Below are 26,361 nucleotides of genomic sequence, written 5' to 3'. Positions count from 1 at the left end.
AAAATTTGGCTACAATGAGGGAAAATAAAGTTGAATTATTTGACATGGATGTAGTATTGAAGTCACACAGACCTCTTTGCTTATCTTGGTCAAACTTCATAAGCGATGAAATATTAGAAGGCAACACCATCAAATACAAGGTTCTGCACTAAGCTACAGAAATACAGAATGTCAGAGATATTTGTTATTCCAAAAGATAGCCATTGGCAACATGCTTTGACATCTTATCTGTTACAAACACTTTTAACAAATTTGAAATGGAGGTCAAAAGCAATCATGAGGCCCTGTTACCTTGCATTCTGCTGAACTCTCTTTTCTTCTACATTAAGCCAAGCCTTTGATGTTGTCAGAATTAAAAAGAAATGCGAAACACTCTTGAGAAGCTTTGCGTCTTCAATTTAACCATTTTATTTTTAAGTTTGCATTTTTAAAAGAAACGAACATAAAAATTTACTCAGAAAAAAAACAAAGCCAAGTTACAAAAATAAACTGCAAACCCATCCATTGGTCCATTTCCCGATTCTACATTAACAAACTACTACCCAATGACTTTCTTTTGTAAGGACGTGTAGGCATAACTGAAGGCATGAAATGAACATCGTAACAGTCCTTTAACATAATGCAACATTTTGGATATGAATAATTAAGTTCTACTAAGTATGGATTTAAGAGATGTACTTCAGTTTTGCTTTATGTCCCCTTCAGAACAACCCACCCAACAGTCACTTATGTAAAAACAGGAAGAAACATAACACCATTTAGGCTGTCCCAAGCCATCAACAGCTATGGCCAGAAAGGGCCTACACAAAACTGCTGCTCCATAGAATGAACAGAGTAACATATCAACGAAATCACCATGATGACAGTTTATTGATGATGGTGTTGTACTTCGAGGTAGATGTGTTGGAATATTAGCAGTGTCATGACTGACTGAGAGCAGACCTGACTCAAATGACTGGACAGAGCTAATGGGAATGACCTGCCAGGAATGTTTCACTGCCAGAAATATCAAGTTGAACCGAATTTACACAAGAGCAAAGCTTCCACTCTTGTGTGACACCTATTTACTTATTTCCTTTGCACACAAAATTCTCAATATATAGTGAGATGTTTATGAACAGAAGGACTCAGGTCATGAGTGGAAGGATTATAGATTAGGGGACATGTATGTTAGAGACTCAGAAAAAAGATTTGTGGGAAAACAACAACAGCAACAATATTGCATGCCCTTATTTAACCAAGTCAAGAGCAGCAATCAGGTATTAAATGAGGTGAGTTTTTGTAAAACATGTTTGGGCCACTTAATTGAGAACCCAGCTTGTGATTGGTTTTAGGTGTTCCTCTACTTGTTAGAAAGATCAGTGTGGTGCACCATTTTTACAAAAGGATTAATCGCTACGTAAAAATTCAGACCACCCAATCAGTGGAATGCAGCAATCTTTAGGCTGGTCTGCTAAACTTCATTGACCTTAACCTTTATTAAATGGGTGCTGAGCACATTGCTGTATTGCTTCCTACGATCCATTAATAAAGATACTAGAGCCTCAGTGACAAGGCAATTACTCGATACAGATCACTGTCAGCCCAAGGCATCTCAGCTTGGCACCAAACAGAATTATTTGGGCAGGACCACTGATCCCAATATAGCATGATTAGACTCAGGGAATGCATTTCACAATAGTTTGGATATGCAGTTAACAGTCAAACTGAAGTTTTATGCCATTCCCTAAGAACTTGATGTTCTATCTTTTTATTAACGTGCAGAGGAACATGGTCACAATCAATCCTATCCCAAAAATTGCATTTGCTATTCCAATGTGCACCCCTGGCTCTGAGCACACTTACTTCAATTGAGGAGGCTGTGAAGATCCTCATAAGTAGAGGAGCTGTGAATTACTGGGTGAAGATGCAGGACTAGTGAGCTTAGGAGGCCACACGTGATGTGTTCCCTGCTAGGATCGCTGCCAAGCCTAATGACACCTGTCTTGAATAAGGTGCAGTGCTTACCCTTCCCCCCTTCATATTCATAAATACACCAATATTCCTTCCTTCTCTAAAAATGTAAAGAAAATTCCACTTTTGAAAATTCAAGATACAACTGATTGTCAGATTAGACATATCCTCCCTTTATCACCAGTACATCCATATATTTGCCACCTGACACACAGCCCTCAATTTCCCACCCTCAAAAGGTTCTGTGTGATACCCAAGTTCCAACAAAACCGGCAACTCTATAAACTGTGGAGAAACGGCAACCGTAGTATTTGTAGCTCGCATTTTGCCACTATGGGGAGGCATGGACTGAACTTGGGCAAGAAAAAGGAAACACACTTCTTTTTTTTTTGCTCAGTTTGGGTTAACAACAATAATGGGAGGAAAAAAAATAGCTCTCTAGCTGCAGATCACAGATCTTTCCCTGTTCACCTGAGCTCCAGGCCGTCTCTTTGAAGAAGCTCATGATGCATTTAAGATATACAATGCCATAATATAAAAATGGAATGGAGAGAATTGTCGTGAGAAACCATTAACTTTGAAGGAATGTCTAGACATCTGTGTCAACAAATGCAAATAATTTATGCTTTTCAGTTTCTCTTCCAATGGATGGCCCCATGCTGAGTGTACACAGAAGAAAAAGGCATGTCACAATCACATGAACAGGGAGGGTTATGGAATCACACAGAAATTCAAGTTACTCTCAACGAGAACCTCCGAAAGTGCTTTCCTGCCGTAGCCAGAAGCGAGCTGTCCCTGGTTTGTTATGTCCTGGTTTAATATGCTAACGTGTGAACAGTTCAGCAGGGTGCACTGAATCTGGCTCCCTTTCAGTCTTCACGCATTTTGAGAGAGGGCTTTTTTTGGTGGCTCATGACACCGGCTGTCTCTGAGAATGTGCAATGACAGAAGCTCTAAAAGTCTTGTTCGCCAAAGAATTTCTAAAAAAATATTAAAGGATTTCAAAAACGTGTGCAACCTCTTCTAGAAACCAGCCCATGTGGCTTTGGAATAGATGCTTAAAAAAAAATTTAAGGCACTTCAATAGGTATTTTAAATATATATATATATAATATGTATTTATAAAAATAAAGTATTGAAGCAACATTCACATATGCCTGTTTTCTGAGTTGTCTCTGTTTGTACAGTATAGTACATATGTACATTCAGTGGATCGCTTCTCTTGTTATACCTTCACTGGCATCTTGGGCTGCTTTGTTAATTTCAGTGCCTGCAGATATTAAAACAACGTATTAGTTTATGGCATTGATAAAAGCAGTACTAAAAAAAAAAGCACAACATTCCTCTAATGCAGTTGCTACAAACTGTTGACTGTCTTCCCAAGACAGGAAAGAGTCTAGTTCTCTGGCTGCACCTTATGGCCAAACTAGACAGAATGTGGAGAAATGTATGAATGGATCTCCTAGCATTTTTGAAAGGGGAATGGGAGCTGCACAGAGCCTCAATTTAGGCCAGAGCCATTGTGGGTGGGGCTGGAGAAGAGATTTCATTCTTCCCTCAAGATGGATTGTTAGTCCCAGGAGAGGAAACAAGCCAAATAGGTCGCCCATCATTTCCCCTCCCAGGACCTAGGGCCATGGTGGCGAACCTATGGCACTCCAGATGTTCATGGACTACAATCCCCATCAGCCCCTGTCAGCATGGCCAATTGGAGAGCCATAGGTTCGCCACCACTGACCTAGGGAAAGGAAAGCTTTAGACTGGAACAGTTGTCTTCTATAGAAGGAAGAAGAAATACAGGAGAAAAGGGTCTTCCTGACTTTCCCTTCCCCATGTAGTGGTTTCTGACACCAGGAATAAACCTCTTCCCGGGATCATGAAACCTGCATGTAGTACTACCCGCATGGGTCAGGAGCAGTGGTGGGATTCAGTGGGTTCGCACCACTTTGGCAGAGCCAGTTGTTAAAATGGTGCTTGTAAACAACCAGTTGTTAAATTATTTGAATCCCACCACTGGAACCGGTTGTTAAATTATTTGAATCCAACCACTGGTCAGGAGGATGTGGTAAGAAGCAGGCAAAATGATTCCCTCTTCCACTTCCATCAGTAGAGTTCTGTTCAAGCAAAAGATTGATGACCATCAACGGCTTCCATTGATACATTACAAGACCCAACCCAATACGCACAACACCTGTTACTATCAGGTTTTTGGGACATTTCCAAAGAGACATTTGAAGCTAATGAAAGTCTGTTACTTACATAAGGTCAATAAAATGTTCCAGCATATAGTAGTACAAGATTTAGGAATGCAGAGTTATATTTAATTGACTTGGATGGCCCAGGCTAGCCTGATCTTGTCAGAAGCTAAGTATGGTCAGCCCTGGTTAGCAGTTAGATGGGAGACCACCAAAGAATACCAGGGCCTCTATGCAGAGGAAGTCAATGGCAACCCATCTCTGTTAGTCTCTTGCTTTTAAAACTGTACTCGTTTGCCATCAGTCAGCTGTGAATTGATGGCACTTTACATACACACATATAGTTATAGTTAATGCCCATTTTGGGGAAAAAGTGGTTAAGCAGGGAATTAAAAACAGACTGAGCCCAGCCCACATGCAAATGATGCAACAACCGTGAACTGAGTTTGAGCATAAGGATGAACTGAACTTGATATCAGCGATATAAACATTTCAAGTATTGTTTGTGAGAACAGACTCTTTACTTTGGTGCGTGGCAGATTATGCGGCACTACTTGCCAAGGAGAAACGCCCTCTTGTCGATGAACTTCTAAATATTTAAATTCCATTCCATATGAAGAGATCACATGTTGGTACCATAATTAAGCACGGATGTCAGTGGAGCTGAGCACCGTGTGTGGATAACAGTCTTCCACCATGAGAGAAATGCCAAGGAGAAGCCAAAGTGTTGATAGAAAAACAAACATCAAGGTGAAGATGACATGTTTACTTTCAAAGCAGGAGACCATTATCCAGGCAGAACATCAAAATCTATTGTAATTATTGCTGCTGAATCAAAAGCTAACTTCCTGATTTATAAAAACGGTAATATTAAACTGTGTAATTAGAATCATATTTATGAAAAAATAACCAAGAGACCAGAAGAACAGTATTTGCATGGAATTATAACAAATTATTAGAATAAACTTGTCAGGTTGATAGACTCGTTAAGACTTGGTTGGAAACAGTAGATTTTGGGGAAATAAAACCATGCCAAATCTTTATTGGGATATGAACCCCCCCTTATTCGTCTATCAAGTTCACTATTATTTCCTTTGATGGGCGGTAGGTCTCAGGTGGAGGTATTTCCCATCACTCAACACTTGATCTTTTAAATAATTGAGATATAGAGGAACAATCCTGGGATCTTCTTCACGAAGAGCAGGTGCCCCGCCACTGAGCCACAGCCCTACTTCCTAAGAGAATCTTGACTAGCAAGCATGCATGGACCAAAGAACAAGCAGAGAAATCACTGAAAGCAGAAAATCAGTGAAATGACCCCACCAAGAAAATAGTCTGCTTGGTGAGGGTTGTGTCCAGTGGTGTGATTCAAATAATTTAACAACCGGTTCTGGTGGTGGGATTCAAATAATTTAACCACTGGTTGTTTACAAGCACCATTTTAACAACGGGTTCTGCCAAAGTGGTGTGAACTTGCTGAATCCCACTACTGGTTGTGTCCTAATTCTTTGCCTTGGGAAATAGGGTCTGAGCTGCAAAACATCTGGCTTGGGTTGCGTATCACACTTGTAACGGATATTCCAATTTCTAAGCCTCTTTGCTCTTATTGCTTATGAAATCTAGGCGGAACAAAAGGAGGCTCTTCATTCTGTAGATAGCTTTATCATGGGTCATTATCCTGGACTTGTATCTTTGTTAAGCCATGCAAGGAGAAAACGCAGCAAACCACTATTCGCAGTTAACATTTCAGGCATCTTCGTAAGACTTATTTATTCATATGCTATCACTGATGCCAACAATGCACACAGTGCCGCTCTTCAGTCCTACCTGGTCTTCCACCCTGCAGACTGTCCAAATCAAGGAGTGAGTGCTGACAATACAGTACCTGAATAGCGACGTAGCTGTGAAGGTTTTCCCTCGCCTGCTTTTGTGGAGGCTTTGTTATCCTCTGTTTAGTCTAAGGCACATTTAAAAAAAACACGCTATGTATTATCACAGTCCTTACCTTTTGTCTTGAAATCATCCAAGATTTTATTGTTGGTACTAAGACGCTACCAAGGAGGATCTGAGCCGGATGATAGATAAGCAAAGGGACCGAAATTAAAGACAGGTGTTCGTAGCCCTCAAAGACTATCTTCAGCATTGGTATTCCTGTGGGCAGAAAGACAGCTAAACTTCAGAATGCTCTGATGTGTTTTCTGTGTCAACCATCATAAGAAAGTGTTTTACTTTTTAAACATTTCAGGAAAAAAAAAACCAGACAAAGAACAGGTAGTGCGGGAAGAATGAAGACACAGAGCTATCTTGTAAGAGGCAGAACGAACACGAATATACAACAAATCCTCAGCAGCAAAGAAAAGCCCTTTCCCTTTGGCAAAACAGGACATGGCTGAGAATACCAGAGAGACTCTAAGCACAAACCTGCTATCAATTTGAAAACTGCATTCTTTCAGCCAGAGGCTTAATGCAAATTTGTACCCCGCTAGAGGGCAACTGTACAGATACTGTGTGTGTGACCTAGATTTCCCCCTTGCTCTTTTTTTTTATCTCTATGCCAAATGTACTTACCTCACTACCCCACTCAGGATATTTCTTGTGGCAGCATGATACCACTGCTGAGTCGACTTGCTTTGTCCATGAATAAGGATCTCATTGCTATAAGCCTTCTCTTGCCATGAAAGAGACAGAGCACACAAAGACAATCCTTGTCCCTTGGAATGAAAACTAAGGCACCCTGTTTTGCCCAGTGCGAAGCTAAAAAGTGGTCACAGATTCACTATGTTGGGAAACTGGAATTTGTGGGAAGCGGGGTGAGGGGGGAGGGAGGGAGGGAGGTCTAGGTGAAGCTGTAGCTTTAGGGGAATATATGGGGGGGGGGGGGTTCAGTCCCAATAACATATAGTCCAACTATATCAAGCCCATTACTTCCTCCCTCTCAAACCTGATATTGCCTTCCCATTTTAAAGGCATTAAAATGATAAACAGACTTCTTAATGTCACAAATGATATATTCACCAGTGAAGAAAAAAGAGGGTTATTAAGAGATGAGTCATAAGGAGATGAAGAACCCTCACATTTATGCACTACTCAGCTGCAAATTCTTCTATTTCTGGGTTGATGTAGAGCAGATACCAATCAGTTCAGGACATTAAGAACTTTAGGGAAGTCTTACTACATACATGTCAGACTCTGCTAATTTCACTCTGCACTGCACTGACCACACTGAACAGCATTTCAGAAAAAGATAAGGGAATTCAGAAAATATTGTTTTTATAAATTTTAGGGAGCTAAAATATTTTATAAATTTTAAGGAGCTAAAATATTTCATGTTTGCTAAAGATTTCAAAATCACGCCCCATGTTTTGAAAGTGGTTTTTTTACAGGTTTGTAAAATTAAAAAAATTCCCAAACGACAACATTTTTAAAATTCTGCAAGGTTTTCAGCTAGGGAAACTAAGCCATTACTTTGGAAGCTACACAAACCCCTTCAATTCTCTGTCCTTGATCTACGAGATGTTGCATTCTTTGAACCATATTTTCACACAAATAAAGAAACTGAGCCAGTCATCAATTTTTAGCCCGGCTGTTCTTGGGTATTTCAGTCCTCAGCATGTGCTAACCTAACTTTAAAGCAAGAACACTGATTTGAACAACAGTGACACAAGCAGGTGCCATTACAACAAAAATAGTACAGTGCAGAAGATTAACTCCTTCAGATGGGTAGCCAGGAATAAAAGTGCTAAACTAAAAGGATCTGGTTAGCTTTATTTCGATCTGCCCGCTCCAGTTTCTCTCATCACTTATAGCATGCAAATTGTGATGTAATGGATTATGACAGGTACACCAACATTAAATCTGTTCAGTATAAATTTGCAGAGTGTCTCAGTGTGTGTGTGTGTGTGTGTGTGTGTGTGTGTGTGTTTGTACATCAACAAATCTAACCATACTCTTTAGAAGTGCTTGCAAAAGTTACACATCTTATTTTTATGTAAATTTCAGAAAGTATTTAAATTGTTCCATATAAATATTCATGTATGCATCAGTTGCTGTAGCTCTTTTTTAAAGGTAAAACTGAGCTACTGTTCAGACCAGAGTGCCACAGGAGACAAAGTACTCAGATTAATCAAAGGACGTGCATTAAAAATGTTAAGCCTGTCTACAGTGGCTTAACAATTTCTTGATTCCATTCAGAGGTTCTGAGGAAACGAATGAGAGTCAGTGTCCAACGGCCTGTTAGAAACTCTGGCACAACTATTCGCCATCCTTCCTTGCTGTTTCCCTCCAGAGGGAAAAAGGAATAGGACACCCTTTTGGATATCTTTCCTGTGGAAGCCTAGCAGAATGGGCAGCCTCTCTTCTCCTTCAACTAAATCCCATCTTTCCCAGTGTGTAATTATATTAACAAAACCAATAAACAACAATATAGTCATACCACACCTATTCTTCAGAATTATTACAATAGCTAACAAAATCAAAGTTGTACAAAGTTTAACAGCCAGTCCTGCACAGTGGTTAGAGCGTTGGACTAAAATCTGGGAGGTCTACAGAAGTGCACTGGGTGGATTTCTGCTCTGAATACAGTTCTTTCCAAATTCAAAGAATTTGAATTCTTTGCTATGTAAATCATTTGCTGTGAAATAAGGAGGCCATTCTGACTATGGTTAGAAAAAGGGTCCTGGCAGTAGTAGCAAAGAGCTGAAAGGAAATGCTAAATAATAGGCCAGTTTGAAATGGCAGAATATAGCCAGTCTTCCAAAATAATATTTTGAGGCCAAAAAGGAGGCAAGTTTTGTATGTTTTAATGTGCTTCAAAACTTTCTGCATTTACTTATCGTGATCACATATATATTACTTTTAGCCAGTGGTGGGATCCAAAAATTTTAATAACAGGTTCCAAAGGTGGTGGGATTCAAACAGTGGCGCCGCCGCACACATGCACCTCCAGTCCCTATTGGGCAGGGAGGTTGCTTTAGTAACCCCTTCTCGGCACTCAGAAAAAATTAGTAACCACTTCTAGAGAAGTGGTGAGAACTGGTTGGATCCCACCTCTGCTTTTAGCATGTAAGCATATAACATCCCTGTATCCAAACAAGACAAGTCACTTGTGAATAGAACTGCCCTGTATATTTTAAAAGGCAAAATGCACCTATGTAAATGACTGCCCCAAATTTATGTTGGGGACTGAGACAAGAGAGGAGAAGGTGTTTAACCATCTTCCTTGGCAAGGCTTTGCTCACTGAAAATCACTGCAGGTCAACCAGGACTTCAATAGAAGGCTCAATATTGCTACCTGAAAATTTTTCTAGAGATTGTGGAAACCCTCTTGATTCATCATCCTCAGAGGGTGGAATATTTTAACTGGTTTCGCAACTTATAACATTTTTTGAATGCTTGAGAGTCACCAGGCAATAGTTGGTCCATAGAAAGCGAATAGAAGAAAAGTCCTCCCCTTACTAGCCATGCACATTATCCCTGGAGAACATCAAAAAGGGTGTTCTGTGATATGCTATACTATATACATAGGGATCAGAATGTTATTGGGCAGCTCCAAGGTTGTCATCAATGTGGTCTCAGGATGGCTGATGAAGTCCTCAAGGTCTTTAGCTGTTGGGATCCTCAGCATGAAATCTGAGATTGCCTTTACCATTGGACAGTGGAGTCGGTGGTATACTAACAAAAAACCTGTTTGTTCCAAGACCCCAACAATTAGGCAAATACATTCAAAGCTGGGACTCTGACTGACACAGCACTTGACGAGAGCTTCTCTCTCTACCTGCCTGATCAGCTGAGGCTGATGCTGCATCAGAAAATCTGGAGTGTACAGCCGAGACAAATCTACTGTTCTTTCTTTGCCTTAGCCATGTCTCCATGATGTGAACCAGATCACCCACCTCCACCAAAACTAGATTGCTTTCTTGGATCTTTCCCCTTCTTTGTCACATTTTTTAGAAAGCTGTTTGATAATATCTCTCTTTTTGTTTATTCCTTGGATAACAGAGTATGCTACTGCACAGCCCTAATTCTTTTTTTTATAGATGGCTGTTTGGGATATTATGCTGAGTCCTTCAGCACAAATGGTATTTATATTGGTTCTGGTGGGTTTTCCGGGCTGTGTGGCCGTGGTCTGGTGGATCTTGTTCCTAATGTTTTGCCTGCATCTGTGGCTGGCATCTTCAGAGGTGCATCACAGAGGGAAGTATGTTACACACTTTAACTCTGTGATACACCTCTGAAGATGCAGGCGAAATGTGAGGAACAAGATCCACCAGACCACGGCCCCACAGCCTGGAAAACCCAGCAGAACCAGTTGAGTCTGGCTGTGAAAGCCTTCGACAATACAAGGTATTAACATCATTAGGCAGATCTGCAGTCCAATCACTGGATCCCCAGGTTTTCCCTTCAGGTTGTGGTGTTTTCCTGCATGCTCCATCACACATCCACTGATAACCATGAATTAGATGAACAGGTATATGAGAGGGTAGAAAACTATTTGAACACAGTTCACATTCTATTTCATCAGCCAGTGGACCAGTAAATACCACAGGCTGACTGAAAAACAAGGAAGAATCGCAAAACTTTGCAAGGAGAATTGCTTGGATATTTGAAAATTGAACTGCAAAGTTTAAGAGAAAATTTAATTATATGTTAGATTTTGTATGTCAATCCATGATGGCAATGGATTAGTATGTTTTCTTGAAGTAACACTGTTTAAAAGGTATAATGTAAGACTCAACTGAATGAAAACTTTATATGTTAAACCATGACGTTAATGTTGAGGTATTTTTATTTGTGATATATAAAAAACAATTTGGATTTGTATAGTGGTATCTTGTTTGTTACTTTTGTAGTGGCAGGAAAGTTGGACAGGTTTTGTTTTTCATTCCCTCCTGGACATAGACTCAGGCTGGAAGTTAGCGATCACAGATGAAAGCAGAGGGGTTAGCAATACTCCCACTCAGTGATTCTGTGACATGTTATTTTCTGTTATGTAAGACCCTAATTCTGCTCCAAGTTTGGCCCACACAACTTCAAGAGGCTTATTCTGACAGATATCTGCATTTCTATGATGGTGCCCTGTCTAACCTCACATATCCCTTCCCCATTCTAGCACCTCTTCATGTTCATGCCTTTTACATCTTCCAAGTTCCTGAAAGAAAAATGTCACACTGCCCTTCCCTACTTTTAGTTAACAGTGAAATATTTTTCAGAGTGTGCAAGCCAAAAATGTATTTCAAGGAAATTTAAATACAAAGCTTTTTTTTTAAAAAAAAATTCTTGTGATCACTGCAGCTACAGAAATGAAGCAAATAAATTTTAATGCTCCAAGGTACTGATGCTATGTCACCATGGTTGACAGGATCCAAGCGGGCTTCAGGAGATGGCATTTGACTTTATGGAAGTGAGCACTCTCCATGCATTTACAATTTTTACAGGGGCTTTAAGCTGTCATGCTGAAAAGTGTTTATAAAACATTAATCAAAAATGCCTCTTTAATACAATGCATTGTCTGAAAGATGTTAGAAGGCACATATTGTAAATGGATTCTTTTTTTTCTGACTAAAGTAATTTCTACCAAAAGCATTCCCCCATTGCTGTACAAGTACACAGCGAGGATAGATAAAGAGCACTTTCTCAGCACATTACTACCTGATCCAAACACTGGGGAAATCACTAATGTATGGCACAGTGTCTTTCCATGTCACACATGACACATTTGTCTAAAATCACCCGGCAGAGTTTGACGTGGCAGCCTATTCCTTTGCCGAGCTTTCAACTGACATCTGCCAAGCAAGACCTTCAAGCGTGAGCCTCCTTTCTCTAACAAGGAAGCAAGAGCTTCCTTTTATCCTATACCCACGATGAAAAGGATAAAACAATAAGAACTGGCACGCAGGTTCTCTTCCTCCCCACATTTTATGTTTATTTTATGCTCCTGAATTTCTGCACTTCCTTCAGTGTAGGCGTTTGTTAGATTACCAGCTTCAAGAACTGCTGGGATTTCTAGAGAAGGCTTGCCTATCTTCTTTACTTACAAAAGTATTTTGTTATCAACTTCACATGTAAGTGTAATTAATATTTTATTGGTACATCCCATTCTCAGAATTTACTCTAGAATCTAGATCCCCCCCAAGAAGAAAATAGCTATCAAAGGGCTATTGTTATCATTTCATTTTTTGTTAATATGGCTAATGTAAAGAGAGTGGCACATGTCAGTCATAAAAATAGCATAACTAACTAATTCACAGACAAGGCAGAGGTTCTTACATATCTGAGTTCAATGAACTTAGAACAGTGCAACTCTATTTAAGAAGGCACTGTGAGAGATTACTCTGCCCCCATATGCAGACAAATCTGAGTTCTGGGGTACCACAAGGAAAATTTCCATTTAATGAGGTCTGGGCATGTTCCAAGAATGCTCAGAGAAAAACTACAATTGCCAACTTCTAGGTGGTGACTGGAGATCTCCTGCTATTACAGCTGATCTCCAGGCAACAGCGATCGGATTCCTGCCTGGAGAAATGGCCCACTTTGGAAGGAGGAGTGGATCTAGGGCGGTACGATCCTTTTAAGTTTCTCCTCCCCCAAAATCTCCAGATATTTCCTAACCTGGAGCTGGCAATCTCAGCTAAATTCCATAAGTCACAGAATTCTGAACTGGAAGATACACATGGAGGATTTCGTTTGTCCCTCCTTCACTTTACCACGGACTAGTTCCCTCACAAGAATACAGCTTTTGCATCCAGAATGGGAAACTAAAATTTTCCAACATGTTCAAAGGAGGAAGGGCGAGAGGAAACTGCTTAACACGGAGGATGTTACTGGCAGATTCAGCACTTGCTGCTGTCCTGGCAGAAAACGGAAGGAATCACAATAACTGGAAATACATCACTGGGACATTGAATATTCGTATTATTATGAAGGTTGTGCAGCTATTCTAAGATTCAAAAAAATTATTTTTGAGAAATTCTCTATGGCAAGAAAGATCTACACCTATTATACAAAATCCACCGAGGAGGAAGATCACCAAGTGAAAAGAAGAAGCAATTTGTTTTGTTTCATATGAAAAAGACTTTTTGCATCAACAGTACTGGGGGAGGTTGGTGGGGGACAGGGAGAAAGTACATTGTCCTAAGCATGCCTTCTACTAACAGTTTTCAACCACTAGTTAACAATGGCTGAAATCCCAAGGACACTTTGGCTCATTCCGCACATGCAGAATAATGCACTTTCAAACTGTTTTCAGTGCTCTTTGAAGCTGTGCGGAATAGAAAAATTCACTTGCGAACAGTTGTAGAGAAGTTGTTTTGAAAACACATTATTTTTATTATTGATGCGGAAGGGGCCTTTCCTAGGAGCAAGCCACAGAGAATAACAAGGGACTTACTTCTGAGTAAATATGCTTAAGATTATTGCCATAGTTCACAGTGCCACATAGAATAACAAATATGCATGTTCCTGCCATGTGTGATAGAAACAAAAACAGAGAACAGGCTCAAGGTAGACTTCTAGTTTCTCAATGGTTATTGCTCAGTCTGGAAATGTTTAATGGATGGCCTGAGCTATCTCCCCAGATGTTCACCATGAAAGATTAAATGCCGACATCTAAAGATGCTTGCCACAGATTCAAAAACACCTATACCTGATTGGCTGCGTTGTTGTAGCAATTAGATAACAGAGCATTAAAAATGAATCAAATCACCATGAACTGGATTGCACTAGCCTTAAAACGATACCACAGCTTGCACAGTGTGGAGTGGTAACTGAAATCATGGTTTAAACAGCAACTGCCTTTTTATCCAGTGAGTGTACACTCTGACATTTCAGCCGGCTTGATTCCTCCAGGAAGAGTCTTCCCTTCGAAACTAATATCAGAGACAAGCGGACACTCTACAGAAGCTAAGTTGGAGTGTTGACAAGAGAAAGAAAAAACTCATGCGGTATTCACAGAATAACTTTATATATCTATATATTAAAAATAATCTTAGTGATAGAAAGGACTAGATCAGTTTTCTTAAGCACCAGATAAAACTAAGCCAGTTCCCCTCTTCTTGAAAAATGTATGTTGAAATTTGCAGTTGCTTCTTTTGAGCCATTTGGTTTTTTAAAAAAATCAGTATGTCACTGAACTATTAATATCTCCCATATATTTACTTTGCTGTAATACCGGAAAATGGTGAATAAAGAGTGCAGGAACCAAAGCGCACACACACCATATGGGCTCACATGTTCACCTGATGTTGCTCATCGTAATATAAGAAATACCACACATTCCCAAAGTGAAGTGCATGCTGCTATTTGGTCCAGAAGCTGGTCCTACTTTTTACACATCGTTATAAATAATAAAAAAGAAGAAGAATAGAAACTGAACTTCAGAGACTTTTTTTCATTCTATGAGCAACCTTTTGCAAGACACAGGAGATTGAAAAAAATAAATTTGCACCGTATTCACGCAACTGCAGGAATGTTCATGCATCAGGTTTTCAAAGATTTGTTGGAGAGAGAGGTCTAAAGAGAAGGCTACACTGGGGGTGAAATACATCTCTTTTTTTAATCCTGTCCTTCCTCCCTGCAGCTCAAGGCAGTTATGTATGATTCCCTCCTCGCATTTTGATGAAGTAGAAAAAGTGCCTGGACCAGAGCCACCCACTGACCTTTGTGGGGATAGGACCCCAGGCCTTGTTTGAAAAACTCTAACCACTATGCTGGCAATCCAGAAGTCACATGCTATGGAGCATTTCTGCATTAATCGCCTAGATGTAAAAGAGATCCCCCCCCCCCCAAAGCAGCTTGTGGATAACAACCCAAAGGCTATTTTGTATTTTTTGGAGTGGTAAGAATAAACATTTGCCACTAAATGTACACTTGAAAGGAAAGAGAAGTCAGCCCTAGCCTTCTGGCATGTATACTGGCATGGCAGAAGTGTTCACCAACATGTTTTCATATTCTCGCTTTAGATTTTTCACATTTTATGCAAAAAAAGGACCTCAACCAAGAAAGACAGCCAATCCCATCTACACTGACAGTACTATGTTTACTTAAGACCTGAAGGAACCCGTGTAGGGGGTTTAGAAGAGTGTAGTTATGCTTAGGACTACACTGTATGTCTCTCAGAGTGTACAAGTTATGTATTTCCATATCAGGACACTAGCTGTTACAAGCAATAGGGGTTCACGCCTGACCATCACTTTACACTAGGGGTGGCCAACCTATGGTGCTCCAGATGTTCATGGACTACAATTGTCCATGCTGGTAGGGGCTGATGGGAATTGTAGTCCATGAACATCTGGAGCACCATAGGTTGGCCACCCCTGCTTTATACCTATCACATTTTTATCCAGTCCTTCCAAAGAGCTCAGGCTGGTATACGTGGTTCTCAATTCCCCTTTCTATCCTCATAAAAACCTTGTGAAGAAGGTTAGGCTGAAGGAGAATGGAGATTTGAAACTGTATCTCTCAGATCACAGCCCAGCAAACTAACCACTATCCCATACAGTCTCCATTTAACAATGAGAGCAGCTGTAGCATTTTGTATGGTGTTTGCTATGTCTTCTCACAAGTTTTGTAACAGCCTAACAGAACCATTTTAAAAATATACCTGTTAAAAACCTGCCCTCGACTTTTTTAGAAGGAGCTGGACCGTTCTATTCGGAAGGGTGCACAGAATTATTCATGTTGTCAGGATATTCTTAAACATTATCTTCAATGTCTTGACGGTGTCTAAGAGACATTTGCAGGCTGTATGATCTTGGGATAAAGAAACCTTGAGCTGTGGACAAGTTTGCATTTCTCCACGGATGACCCATCAACAATCTGCTAGGTATAATTTGCAATTTTGAAAGAGAAGACAAATTAACTTTAACTGTACTTCTAGTGGGAGAGGGGGCAGGGGTGCCTTTTGTGTTATTTCTTTCCGTCTAAATGTGAGATTTTTAAAGAGAGTGAGAAGAAGAGATTTATAAAGAGGTGCAAACTTGCCGCTGACACTGAAAACCTGCAATCTGGTTTTTTTTACTGTCTGATCCAATTAAGTGCACATCTGGGAAGACACACAGCCAAATAAATAATTGGAGAGGTACGACTCTGAAATGACAATTGTTATTCATCGATCCCTTTCTGCAAGTTGAGATTGAGAGATGTAAACTTCAAGCGAATGTGATCTCCTGGGTGAGATTCTTCAGTTCAAACACAGTAAACAACTGTTGTTCTCTGATGCACATTTTAGTACTGCTGGAGGCAAGCTTTCTAAATATTAATTCAAAACCTACTACAAGCAGACTGCAGAGATGAAGTGGGAGCATCAGGGAAGCACTCTGGCGCTGGCTTGCCTGCCCACATCAAAAGTTTATTCAGACAGCCTGCGCACTCCAGGTCAAACACAAAGCTCATGTGCTCAATTAAAAGGCATCCTCCCATATGCTCATTTTGGAAAACCAGGGCACACGACCCACCCTCATTAATCAACTACATTTCCAGTATCCCACAATGCTATTTTTCTTTGCTTTGGAGTAATGGAATATAAGTGTTCCGGTTTACGTCCTGTTTGCACCTATATGTTATTGCTATAGCTATAATGTAGTTATAGGCTGATTAATCTAGCAGGGTAGGAAATAATCAGTTTGAAGGCATACTGGGACTGGTGTTCCCAGAGCCAAATTGGTCGTTTGGGAGCCACTTTGGGAGCCACTGGTGTTCCCAGAGCCAAATTGGTCGTTTGGGAGCCACTTGGGAGCCACAAGAACCCAGAACCAAAAGCCAGAGAGGGGGAAGTGAGGCTCCTGGACTGTGAACAACTACCTGGGATATGAAAGCTACATTCTTGCATCTTGTGTGAGACTGCAGAGGATCTGAAGGCCTTGCTCAATAATCATACGATGCGCCACTGCTAGCCCTAAAAGGCACGGCTGCCGAAAGCAACTCTGCAGACTGACTGCACAGTCAGGGCAGAACTGCACATCTGAGGTGATGAGTTCCTTTCCTTTATCCCTTAGGCAATGGACAGGTAAACTGATGAAAGATAAAGGTGGTTTCCTGTGCAAGCACCTGGTCATTGCTGACTCACGGGAGGATGGCACATCACAACATTTATTAGGGAGACTACGTTGACGGAATGGTTGGTCACTGTCTTCCCCAGTCATCTACACTTCACCTCCAGAAAGCAATGAGAATAATGATTGAGTCCATAGGGTGTTGGTTGAGAGCAGAACCACAAAATTGAAATTGACAAGCTCAAACCTACATGACTTCCTAACAGAAGAAAGAGGGAAATAAAACTTTTTCAATAATTCACCTGTTTTATTTTTGGCACATGGCTAAGTAGCATCAAATGAGGGCTGTGATGAACCATCATGATCAGCAGAACAAAGGGAAGTTGGCAAAGGATTAGCCAAAAGCAACAGCGATGCAACAGTTTTAACTGTTTCAAATAAAATGGCACAAGATAGTAAGAAAGTTTCTGAATCCTACAGAACTCTTCTTTAGCCCCGATGTTCAGTAAAAAAAGACAGAGAGGGAGAAATAAAAGGGTAGCAAGATGCTTTAGGGAAAGAAGATAAATCTCCACAGCCCAAACTTCCTTAGGATTTTAAATGGAGTACAGGATGTCATTCAACTTAAGCAAAGCGCCTGCTAGGTACAAACGTTTCAAGCTACACCAAAAGCTACGGCGACTGAAATCCATAATAATTTAGGCGTTTATATTTTCAAAGAGAGAACAGTACTTCATCTGGACCATTAAAATTCAGTATTTAAGGAGCCTTGTCTTCATTCTCTGAAACATCTTTTCCTCCCCCGCCCCTTAACTGTTTTTAACTGAAACATCCCCTTCCCCTTAACTGAACACATAGCTTGGAGAAAAAACTCAAATCTTACTAATTTGTTTTAGCTGGTCTTAGTAAAATGTATTATGTCACTAGTGCTGATAATTTTTCACGAATGTTAAGAACAACCTTATTTGAATATTTATATAGAGAAGTCCCTTAATTCAAGCTAGGCACCATTTGTAAGTATTTTATGCATTAAAATCTTGTCATCTAACCAGAAAAATTCGACATAGTTAAAAAAAACATAATGTCACAATCAAAAAGACAAACACACAAGATTCAATCATCATTAGAACTCCAGAAGCAAAAAGCTATTTCACCAGTGGGATAATAAAGACAACTTGTTATCAATCCCAGATTCTATAAATTGTACCAATTACTGATTCTTTGCTGATCACATGAACTTGTGCTAAGCAATAACAATTAGAAGTTGGGCTTTAGACAAGGAAACATGAAAGACACAGTATTTAACCACAATATTGTTTTAAACAGACTATGGAGGGCCCAGCCTAGCCAAAGTTAAGCCTTTCCATGATTCAATGGTGCAAAGTTAAATACATTATCTTTTTTAAAAAAGCTTATTGCCAGTATTTATAAACTCTTGTTTGGTCAAGCACTGAAGGTTCTTAACTGAATTTTTGTGGTACGCTAACTCTCTGATGAGACTACTGCCCTCTTTATGAATAGGCAACTTGTAGCAGGCAATTTCTTCTGTATAATATATGCAACTCCACCAATAAGCTGGGACTGTTTACAAGTACAGAGAACAACCCCTGCAGTCTTGTTTGAGGTGAACCATCCGGATCGCTGCGGCACTTCCTCTAGGGCCCCCTTCTCCTCTAGAATTAACTCCAGGGAATGACATCATGTCAGGCTTTCCAGATGGATTATGTGAAGCCATAGCTCAATGTCATCTTCAATAGCCAAGCTTATAATTAAAGGTCAAATAGTCACTTCATCTGCAATCAATCAATAGAAGAAGTACTAATACCAAGCACTAATCAATCAGTGGCAAATACACTAATAAAAGCCATGAATCAAATGTCTGCGTTTCATGTGCTTGCATGTACTGTGCATGTATGTTGCAAACAGAGGGTGGGAGAGAAAGAACAAAATGAGAGCAAAAATGCCTGAGGGGATGCTCAGGTTACCACATTTATCTTCACTACTTGAGAGTGGATATCCCATAATTACCTAGTTAATGAAACACAAATAAAAATGAGTTCACCGGCAGGAATGATGAATTTTTTAAAATCCCACCAAATAAGTTTTGTGCTTGTCTATGAACGGCACTGATCAAAATGGTGATATTAAATAAAAATATCTCTGTCAGGCAGCAGGGGGAAGGCAGCGCTGATCCTTACAAATTCAACTGATGTGCCTTGATACTTGAAGAAACAGGTATATCAACTGTTTGGTCTATAGCCCAAACCCCAACACATGGGAGGGAACCATGCTTGTCTCAACACTGACTGAGAGCCTCTCCATGTATCCAAGTCTAGGAAGTGGCAGACGGCCCCCTGAGCACGCTGCATGTGGGAATTAGCTGGTTTCATAATACGGTGTGGGACAGGCGCCTTCCAAGAAATGCCTTCTCGTGCTTCTCTGATTACCACTTCTAAAGCTTCAAAGCTGTCAACTTTCCTCCTCCCTCTGCTGGTGCTATGCGCCCCTCCCCAGGGATTAGACACACGGCACCCTGTGGAGGCTTCACATGCCAGAATGTGAAAAATCAGTTTCAGCTCCAAGCAAGACAGCTTTTGTTCCAGGAAGGCCCTAAGTGCTCTTGTTTGCTTATTGGCACTGGAGTTTTGAAGCCAGATAAAAAACCATCCTGAACAGCAGACTTTAAAAGAAGGCCCCTGAAGTTCACTGGTGCACTTAAATATTCAAACATGAGTGTAAATGGGAGCTTGCTTGCATCTCCCGTGCCTGCTCAGGTAAACGACAGCAGAACACTGTTACAGGCAAGTTGTTATTCTCTATGAAGTTAACAGAAAAAAAAAGTCTCATTGATTTCACCGAGAGAAAAGACTTGGCCTTGGGAGTACATTATTATTAGATGCACTGAATTATTATTCAAGAACATATTAGTTTTAAATAACAAATATCACCTCAATGTTGCTGGAGGCCCCAGTCTATTTGTATTTGCTCACCGAGATTTTCACTGTCCCTTCTAAACTGCAGGAACTTTTCCTATATTACATTTCATGGCTATTTAGAACAACATGGTAAGTTGTGGACTGCAGAAAGAAAAGGGAACACAGTATATGAGAATCTGCCCATCCAATCCTCTGGTTTGTGGCCAGCAACAGAAAGGCTGTGAGATCTTTGTATGTGTCTACATTTGGGGTATGGGAAAACAATTCAACAGGGAGGGCACTTGCTACATGGGTAGCAGGGTTGCAAGCCAGGCCTGATAAATGATAGCAGGGTTGGGGGCAGGAACATGGGGGTGGGGGTGGGGAGAAACAGCATTGCAAGCTATCCAGAAGTCACATTAGTCCCTCTAGGAATTGCCGAAATAGGAGCAACAGGAGCTCAGGGCGGGGGGGGGGGGTGCCCCCTCCTTTGTAATATGTTATTTATTTAAAATATTATACTAATTGTCCATCATTCTCTAATTGTGCAATCTAGTTTATTGGCTTGTTATTTTCATACTGTCTTTATTTCATTTACTCTTATAACTCTGTAATCTGCCTTGAGTTTCAACAAGAAAACCAGGTGACAAATGAAGTAAATAAATATAAAAACAGTCTTCTTAAAGGTTATCTTCTTCTTTGGATTGAAATCAGTATGGGAATTCCGCCTACTGACTATTATATCGCTGGCCATTTAACATGAGCACTCCTGAAGCTCAGATGATAAAGTCAAATTTACAGGAAGACAGCCTCTCTGACAGCAGGCATAATTGTTATGTATTGGTTTGGATGAACTCTATGATCAAAACTATTTATGCTATATGGACACCCTTAGTTCAGAGAACTTTCCTTTTGTGAGTTAGAACAGACACAAACCTAGAAAAGCACAACAGCAGTCCAAGCCTATGTACATTTTTTTGGAAACGTGTTCAGTGTAGTGGATCTCATACCAAAGGAAGCATGTAGCACTTGTGCACCTATTGTGCACTTATGACACAGCCTGCACTTTAGAAGCAGTCCATTCACTTTCATTTTCTGCACAGCATTTTTTGCACAGCCTTTTCCTGCAGCATGGGGAAGTTTTTTTTAAAAAAATTAGTATATAAAAGTCAATTGTGCAGATCCAAGTGGGCAGGATTCCTTCAGTTTCCTGTATGTGCATGCACCTCTCATTTTCTCTTCCATCATTCTCTCCCCCCCACCCCCCAAGGATATCTTCTTCTTACTTCAATCCATCTGGTTTAAATGCCAACTCGCCTCTATTTTGGAATGTTGACATTTGCTGTTTCTCATAAGGTTGGTTCCTTATTTTCCGAATGTTACAAATAATTTTTGTTCCACATTTGTACTATTGGATAGATCCACACTTCGATAGATCCATACACAAAATTTCTTCTTGTTTGCTCTGTTTTTACTACCAGCAGGATAGGCATTTCTCCTGCCCCCTTTCTGCTCACATAGACAAGCTACACGTTTTCAGGAAACCTCCATATTGGTTACTATATCATTTGGCTGTTTCACATTTTCTTCGGTTTGTGCTTGGAACTATCAATGGTATGATGTTGAGGCACCTGTGGACCTCACCTCTCAAACAGTAAACCTCATGCTTATCTCTTAGTCAGCTGTGTTGCATTCCCACCCCCCACCCCCAATAGCTGAGCTGGGAAGGCTTGGCCCCTGCCACTGCTACCCTTCCCTACCCCCAAGCTCCTTGAGGACTTGTGGGAACCCTCAGCTTGGGGCAGGGGGAACATGGTTCTACCAATAGACAGCTGCACAAATATGAAATGTACAATGCTTGGTTGGGAGGGACAATAGGGTCCTATTCTGTCTGCCTCTTTTGTGTTCAGGTTTGGTGTAGGCACCTGTAACTTTCCTGTTTTAATTTTTTTCTGCTTCCACAAATGACTATCCATGGATCTCATGCAAGCTGTGATGGAGGGGCTTGCCAATGATACAATTTCTCTGATGTGTCCTCATCTCAGAAGGTGAGACAGGTGACTGGTAGTGGCGGCTAGTCCATGCTGAGGTCTACATGAAATCCATCAATAGTTGCTTGGGAAGTAGAAAATAAATTAAAATGAGAGACATATATGTGGTTACACCAAACCTGAACAGGAAAGAAGCGGTCAGAATAGGACCATACTAACCCTCCTCCCCCATCAAGTCTTGTACATTTCACATTTGCCCAGCAGTCTATTGGTAGTCGCTTGAGGCAGTAGTCAGTCAGTCAGTCAGTCAGTCAGTCAGTCAGTCAGTCAGTCAGTCAGTCAGTCAAGAGAGAGAGAGAGAGAATGGCAGCAAAATGAAGTTTGCAGGGGAATGATGATGGGGAGAGGGTCAGGCAGCAAAACTGGAAGAGAGTCGGAAGACAAAAGGGAGGAACTACTACTTTGTGGGAGGGGAAAAGGTGGAGAGGAAGGGGGGAAAAACCAAAAAAGGCTTGGCACAACACATCCTTCTTTGCTTTCCCTGCTAAGGAGAAAAAAGGTTGAATTTTTCCTGCATTTGGAAAACGAAGGGATTCCCTTTCAAGAAGCATGGTCATTTTGGAAGCGTGCGTAATTGAAAATCTAACCCAGAGAAAAAGTCTACTGGAGGCAAGCTGTTCTTTGCACAATTAGCCTAAATCAACACAAATGAAAAAAATTATATGAGGAAATATGTAGTTCTGGTTAGCTGTTTGGTCAGGGTAACCTAATACTTTTTTTGGACAAAGTTTGGAAAGAAAAAAATTAATATTTAAAATAATACACCCCTACTCTTGGAGATTTCATGTAAACAGTCCTCTAGCTAATGGTGCATTTCAGCAACCATTGCATGTATGTCTCATCATACAGGAGTGACAAATCAGAGATTTGTCTCTGCCCACCATTAAACAAGAAAGTGTACCAGGAAGCTGGAAAAAAGTTTATACTGGAATTTAAATGGTGAGCAGTTAATTCAGGGGGAAAAAATGTTAGTAAAGGCTAGCTTTGGTCTCATTCAGCCATTCAGTGCTAGACCATCCTTTTGCATCCCTGGCAGAATGGTTTCAATTTATCCTGATTACAGAAGAGCATGCTGCTGTATTAATTTTCTGTATAAATTAGGCTTTAATTTTATAGTTGTGAAAATCTGACCGACTGTTTTTAATCTGTGAGGTTATCTTAGAACAGGAGTTGCCAGTGTAGTACCTGTGGGTTCCATGGTGTCCGCCAACAACTTTTCTGGTGCCTGCCAATTATTCTTAGAAAGTAGGCAGGGCTGGGTAGCACTTTTGCCTTGCAAAGATTCTGACTGCTTGTTGGAAATCTAATGGGCTGTGCAGATATTTTAAAAAATGTTGCCACCACAGCACATGGATGTTCAGTGTGTGACTGAAGATAAGATAAACTGCAGCAGCCATTTTGTAGCTGGCTCTGACTTCTGCACCCAACATTTTGTAGCAGTCATATTGTTGCTGTGGTCACCACGTTAGAATTCAAAAGGTACCTGCAGGCTCAAAACATTGGGAATCCCTGACCTAGACCTTGGCAGAATTTGCACTGAATTTACCACATCTCTCCCCACCCCCCCACAATTGTTGGAATGCTCAATATTAAGTAAATCAAATCAAGTTCAATAGAGACCATAGTAAGCATACTGTTATCTCTCTCACAGAGGGCTACAATTTGTGATAGTTGCATTATATTTGCCAATTGTAATATATCCATATTGTATCCAGAGATGGGAATGTAGTAATCATGTACTACTCTATTTATTTTCCTTTTTTATGTGCGTGAATTGCTTGCATAGAATTATATAAATGTAGTGAAGGGTATGGATTTTTTTTGCTAGCGGCTATGGAGAACACACTGGAAACAGAATAGCATTATACCAAGCAACCAAACAGTTTGTGTTTTAAATGCAAATTGTAAGGACTAAATCATTTACAAAAGCGGGTAACCAAATGTATAAAGAATTAAAGATAGAGCCATCAGATAGAAAAAGGAATTGGAATCTCTAGACTAGGAAGAAGTATACACACCATTTTTTCTAATTAACAAAGGCTACAGAAGAATACTACTATTTCCATGTTCCCAGGGAAAATTATTTGTGTACTTTTTCTAACACAGAACCAGTCTGTCTGTCAGAATGAATTGATCTGTACCCAGTTACAGAAAAAAAAAATCCTTTTACACAGAAATAAGGGAAAAGAGACTGTTATTTGGTTTATTCTATGGACTTAAAAAGCTGACAGTGCTGCCCTGAAAATATCAAGAAAAATGTAATTATTTCTATATATAGTCTTGTCATTTCTCCAAGCAATTGGAGAAATGGAACAGACTTGAGCCTACCTTTAATTCATTTAAAATATTTATATCCTGTTTTTGGGAGTAAAGCTATCCTAAAGTATCTTATACCACAGTAAAATCTCAATCATACCAACAATTTAAATTACCACGAACATACACTCAATGTTAGAACTAGGAAACATCTACAACATTTGCACACACACAATTAATGTACAGCAAAAGGAAAAGAATGTTAAAAAATCGGTAGTAATCATGAAGCCACTACAGTTCACATAACAAAGGAAGTCAGTCACCGAGACATAATAATCCAAACTCAAAAGTAGTCAACAAAACCTAGAACATGCAAGAAAATATTTCAGCTATTATCCTAAAAATCAAGAGGGAATAGCACCAGATGTGTTTCACATAGGAGGGATTTTCAGAGTCACAATTTTCAGTGACTGAGGGAAAATAAATTCAGCGATGGCTACAAGGTGTCACCACAGCCGGGGTAGGATATAGCATGCCAGAGGCTCAGAATCATCACATTGACAATTGTTTAGCTACATGCTCAATGCAGGTAACATGGGTGAAAACACAATGGCTTGCATCCTGCTTAGTATTTTTGCAGGCACAAGAACTCCCAGTGCAGACCCAAAGGACCTCCAAAATGAGGGATTCTCAGGAAACGCTTGGAGAGGATCAGAAATCTCCCAGGGTGGCAAATTTGCAAAAACTAGCTTCTTCCTTATCTAGGTGGGATCCAAGCCAATGTGCAGCACAGTTGATAACTGTGATATGGAGAAATACCTACTTCAGCCCTCTGGCTCACAATTTAGCCTTGGCTAAATCATCCTTCCTCAGTTGAAGCACAGGGTTTCCATGAGGAATGAAGGACCTTGAAGGAAGCATGGGATACAGACACGGAAGCTAAATAAGAAGCAAGCAAGCAATAGGTGTAGCTCCAGGGGGATAGGGTGCACGACACACCGGGCGCGCGCCCCTGTGGGGGCATGGCGAGGTGTTCCAGGGCAGGATGGGTTCCGGGACGGGGCAGTGCACCAGGTGCTTTCCCCTCTTGCTATGCCTCTGACAGGCTCATCAGTGCCATGCTCTCGGCTAGTTCTGCCTTCGAGCAAATCAACATGGAAGCCAAATTTGCATCAGTATGTTTAAACTCCGGACCACTGACAGATTCGTATGTTTTATCTTTCCTTCAGAATCCTTCATGTATATTTTGTATAATGGGCATACCTAATTCTGTGTGCAATAGTAGTTTTGAATAATGCCCACTGTGATTTTCCTAGCACGTATCGTGAAGCTACATTAAACTCCCCATTTTCTGCCCGCTACATAAGTCACAGGAACACAAATGGTAATATTCAGCACTGACCTTCTATCCAAATGATAACAGCCCCTTAAATAATTTATTTCAAGTATCCACCTGAACTGTTATTGCAAGAAAATTCTGAGTTACTAGTTAGTCAACAATCTTTGAGTACTGAGTTGTACTGAGTTTGATAAACACGGAGTCCAGAGACTTCTCGGAATAAATACACTGATATTTGATAAAACACTGCTGTCTTCATTGATCTGTTTCTTTAAATTGTAAATGCTCTGTGCACTACAGTTTTGAGCTATAATAATTCTGCAGTTTGACTGCGCTGTAATAACTCAGAACATAATCTTAAATGAACCACAAACTTTATCAATATTAGATTAGAGAAACAGAACATCAAAAACAAACAAAAAATCAGATCACTTTCTGTAAAGAAGGAACAGATTAATGGCATTGCAATACAATTACTGAATTCCCAAAGGAGGAGACTGTGTTGTCTTCCTTGTAGAAAACATTTACTCGCCCACTGCAAAAATGATCTCATGAATGTACTAATATTAATGCAAGGCTTTTATACTACATCTTGTCATATTGCTGAAACGATAACAAAAAAAGACGAAGACCACTTGCCTAACAAAGTGAACTAATATGGAGCAC

At 40.3% G+C, this 26,361-nt stretch overlaps 1 protein-coding gene across 2 annotated transcripts in view; it reads right to left on the bottom strand.

The window, feature by feature from the left end:
- Positions 1-392: 392 nt before the first annotated feature.
- The window catches only part of SLC10A7 (solute carrier family 10 member 7), a 168,596-nt gene continuing 142,627 nt past the window's right edge, over positions 393-26,361 (bottom strand). For both annotated transcript variants that reach the window (XM_048509707.1, XM_048509708.1), the window contains 2 exons: positions 6,154-6,299; positions 393-3,223 (listed from right to left, as the gene is read on the bottom strand). In XM_048509707.1, coding sequence (XP_048365664.1) covers positions 3,179-3,223; positions 6,154-6,299 — 191 coding nt within the window. In that variant the 3' untranslated portion in view covers positions 393-3,178. The remainder of the gene's footprint in view (positions 3,224-6,153; positions 6,300-26,361) is intronic.

This window comes from Sphaerodactylus townsendi, linkage group LG10 (genome assembly GCF_021028975.2).
Source record: "Sphaerodactylus townsendi isolate TG3544 linkage group LG10, MPM_Stown_v2.3, whole genome shotgun sequence".
NCBI lineage: Eukaryota > Metazoa > Chordata > Lepidosauria > Squamata > Sphaerodactylidae > Sphaerodactylus > Sphaerodactylus townsendi.
Note: the sequence above shows the minus strand (reverse complement) of the source record. Positions and strands in the feature narration are given on the sequence as shown.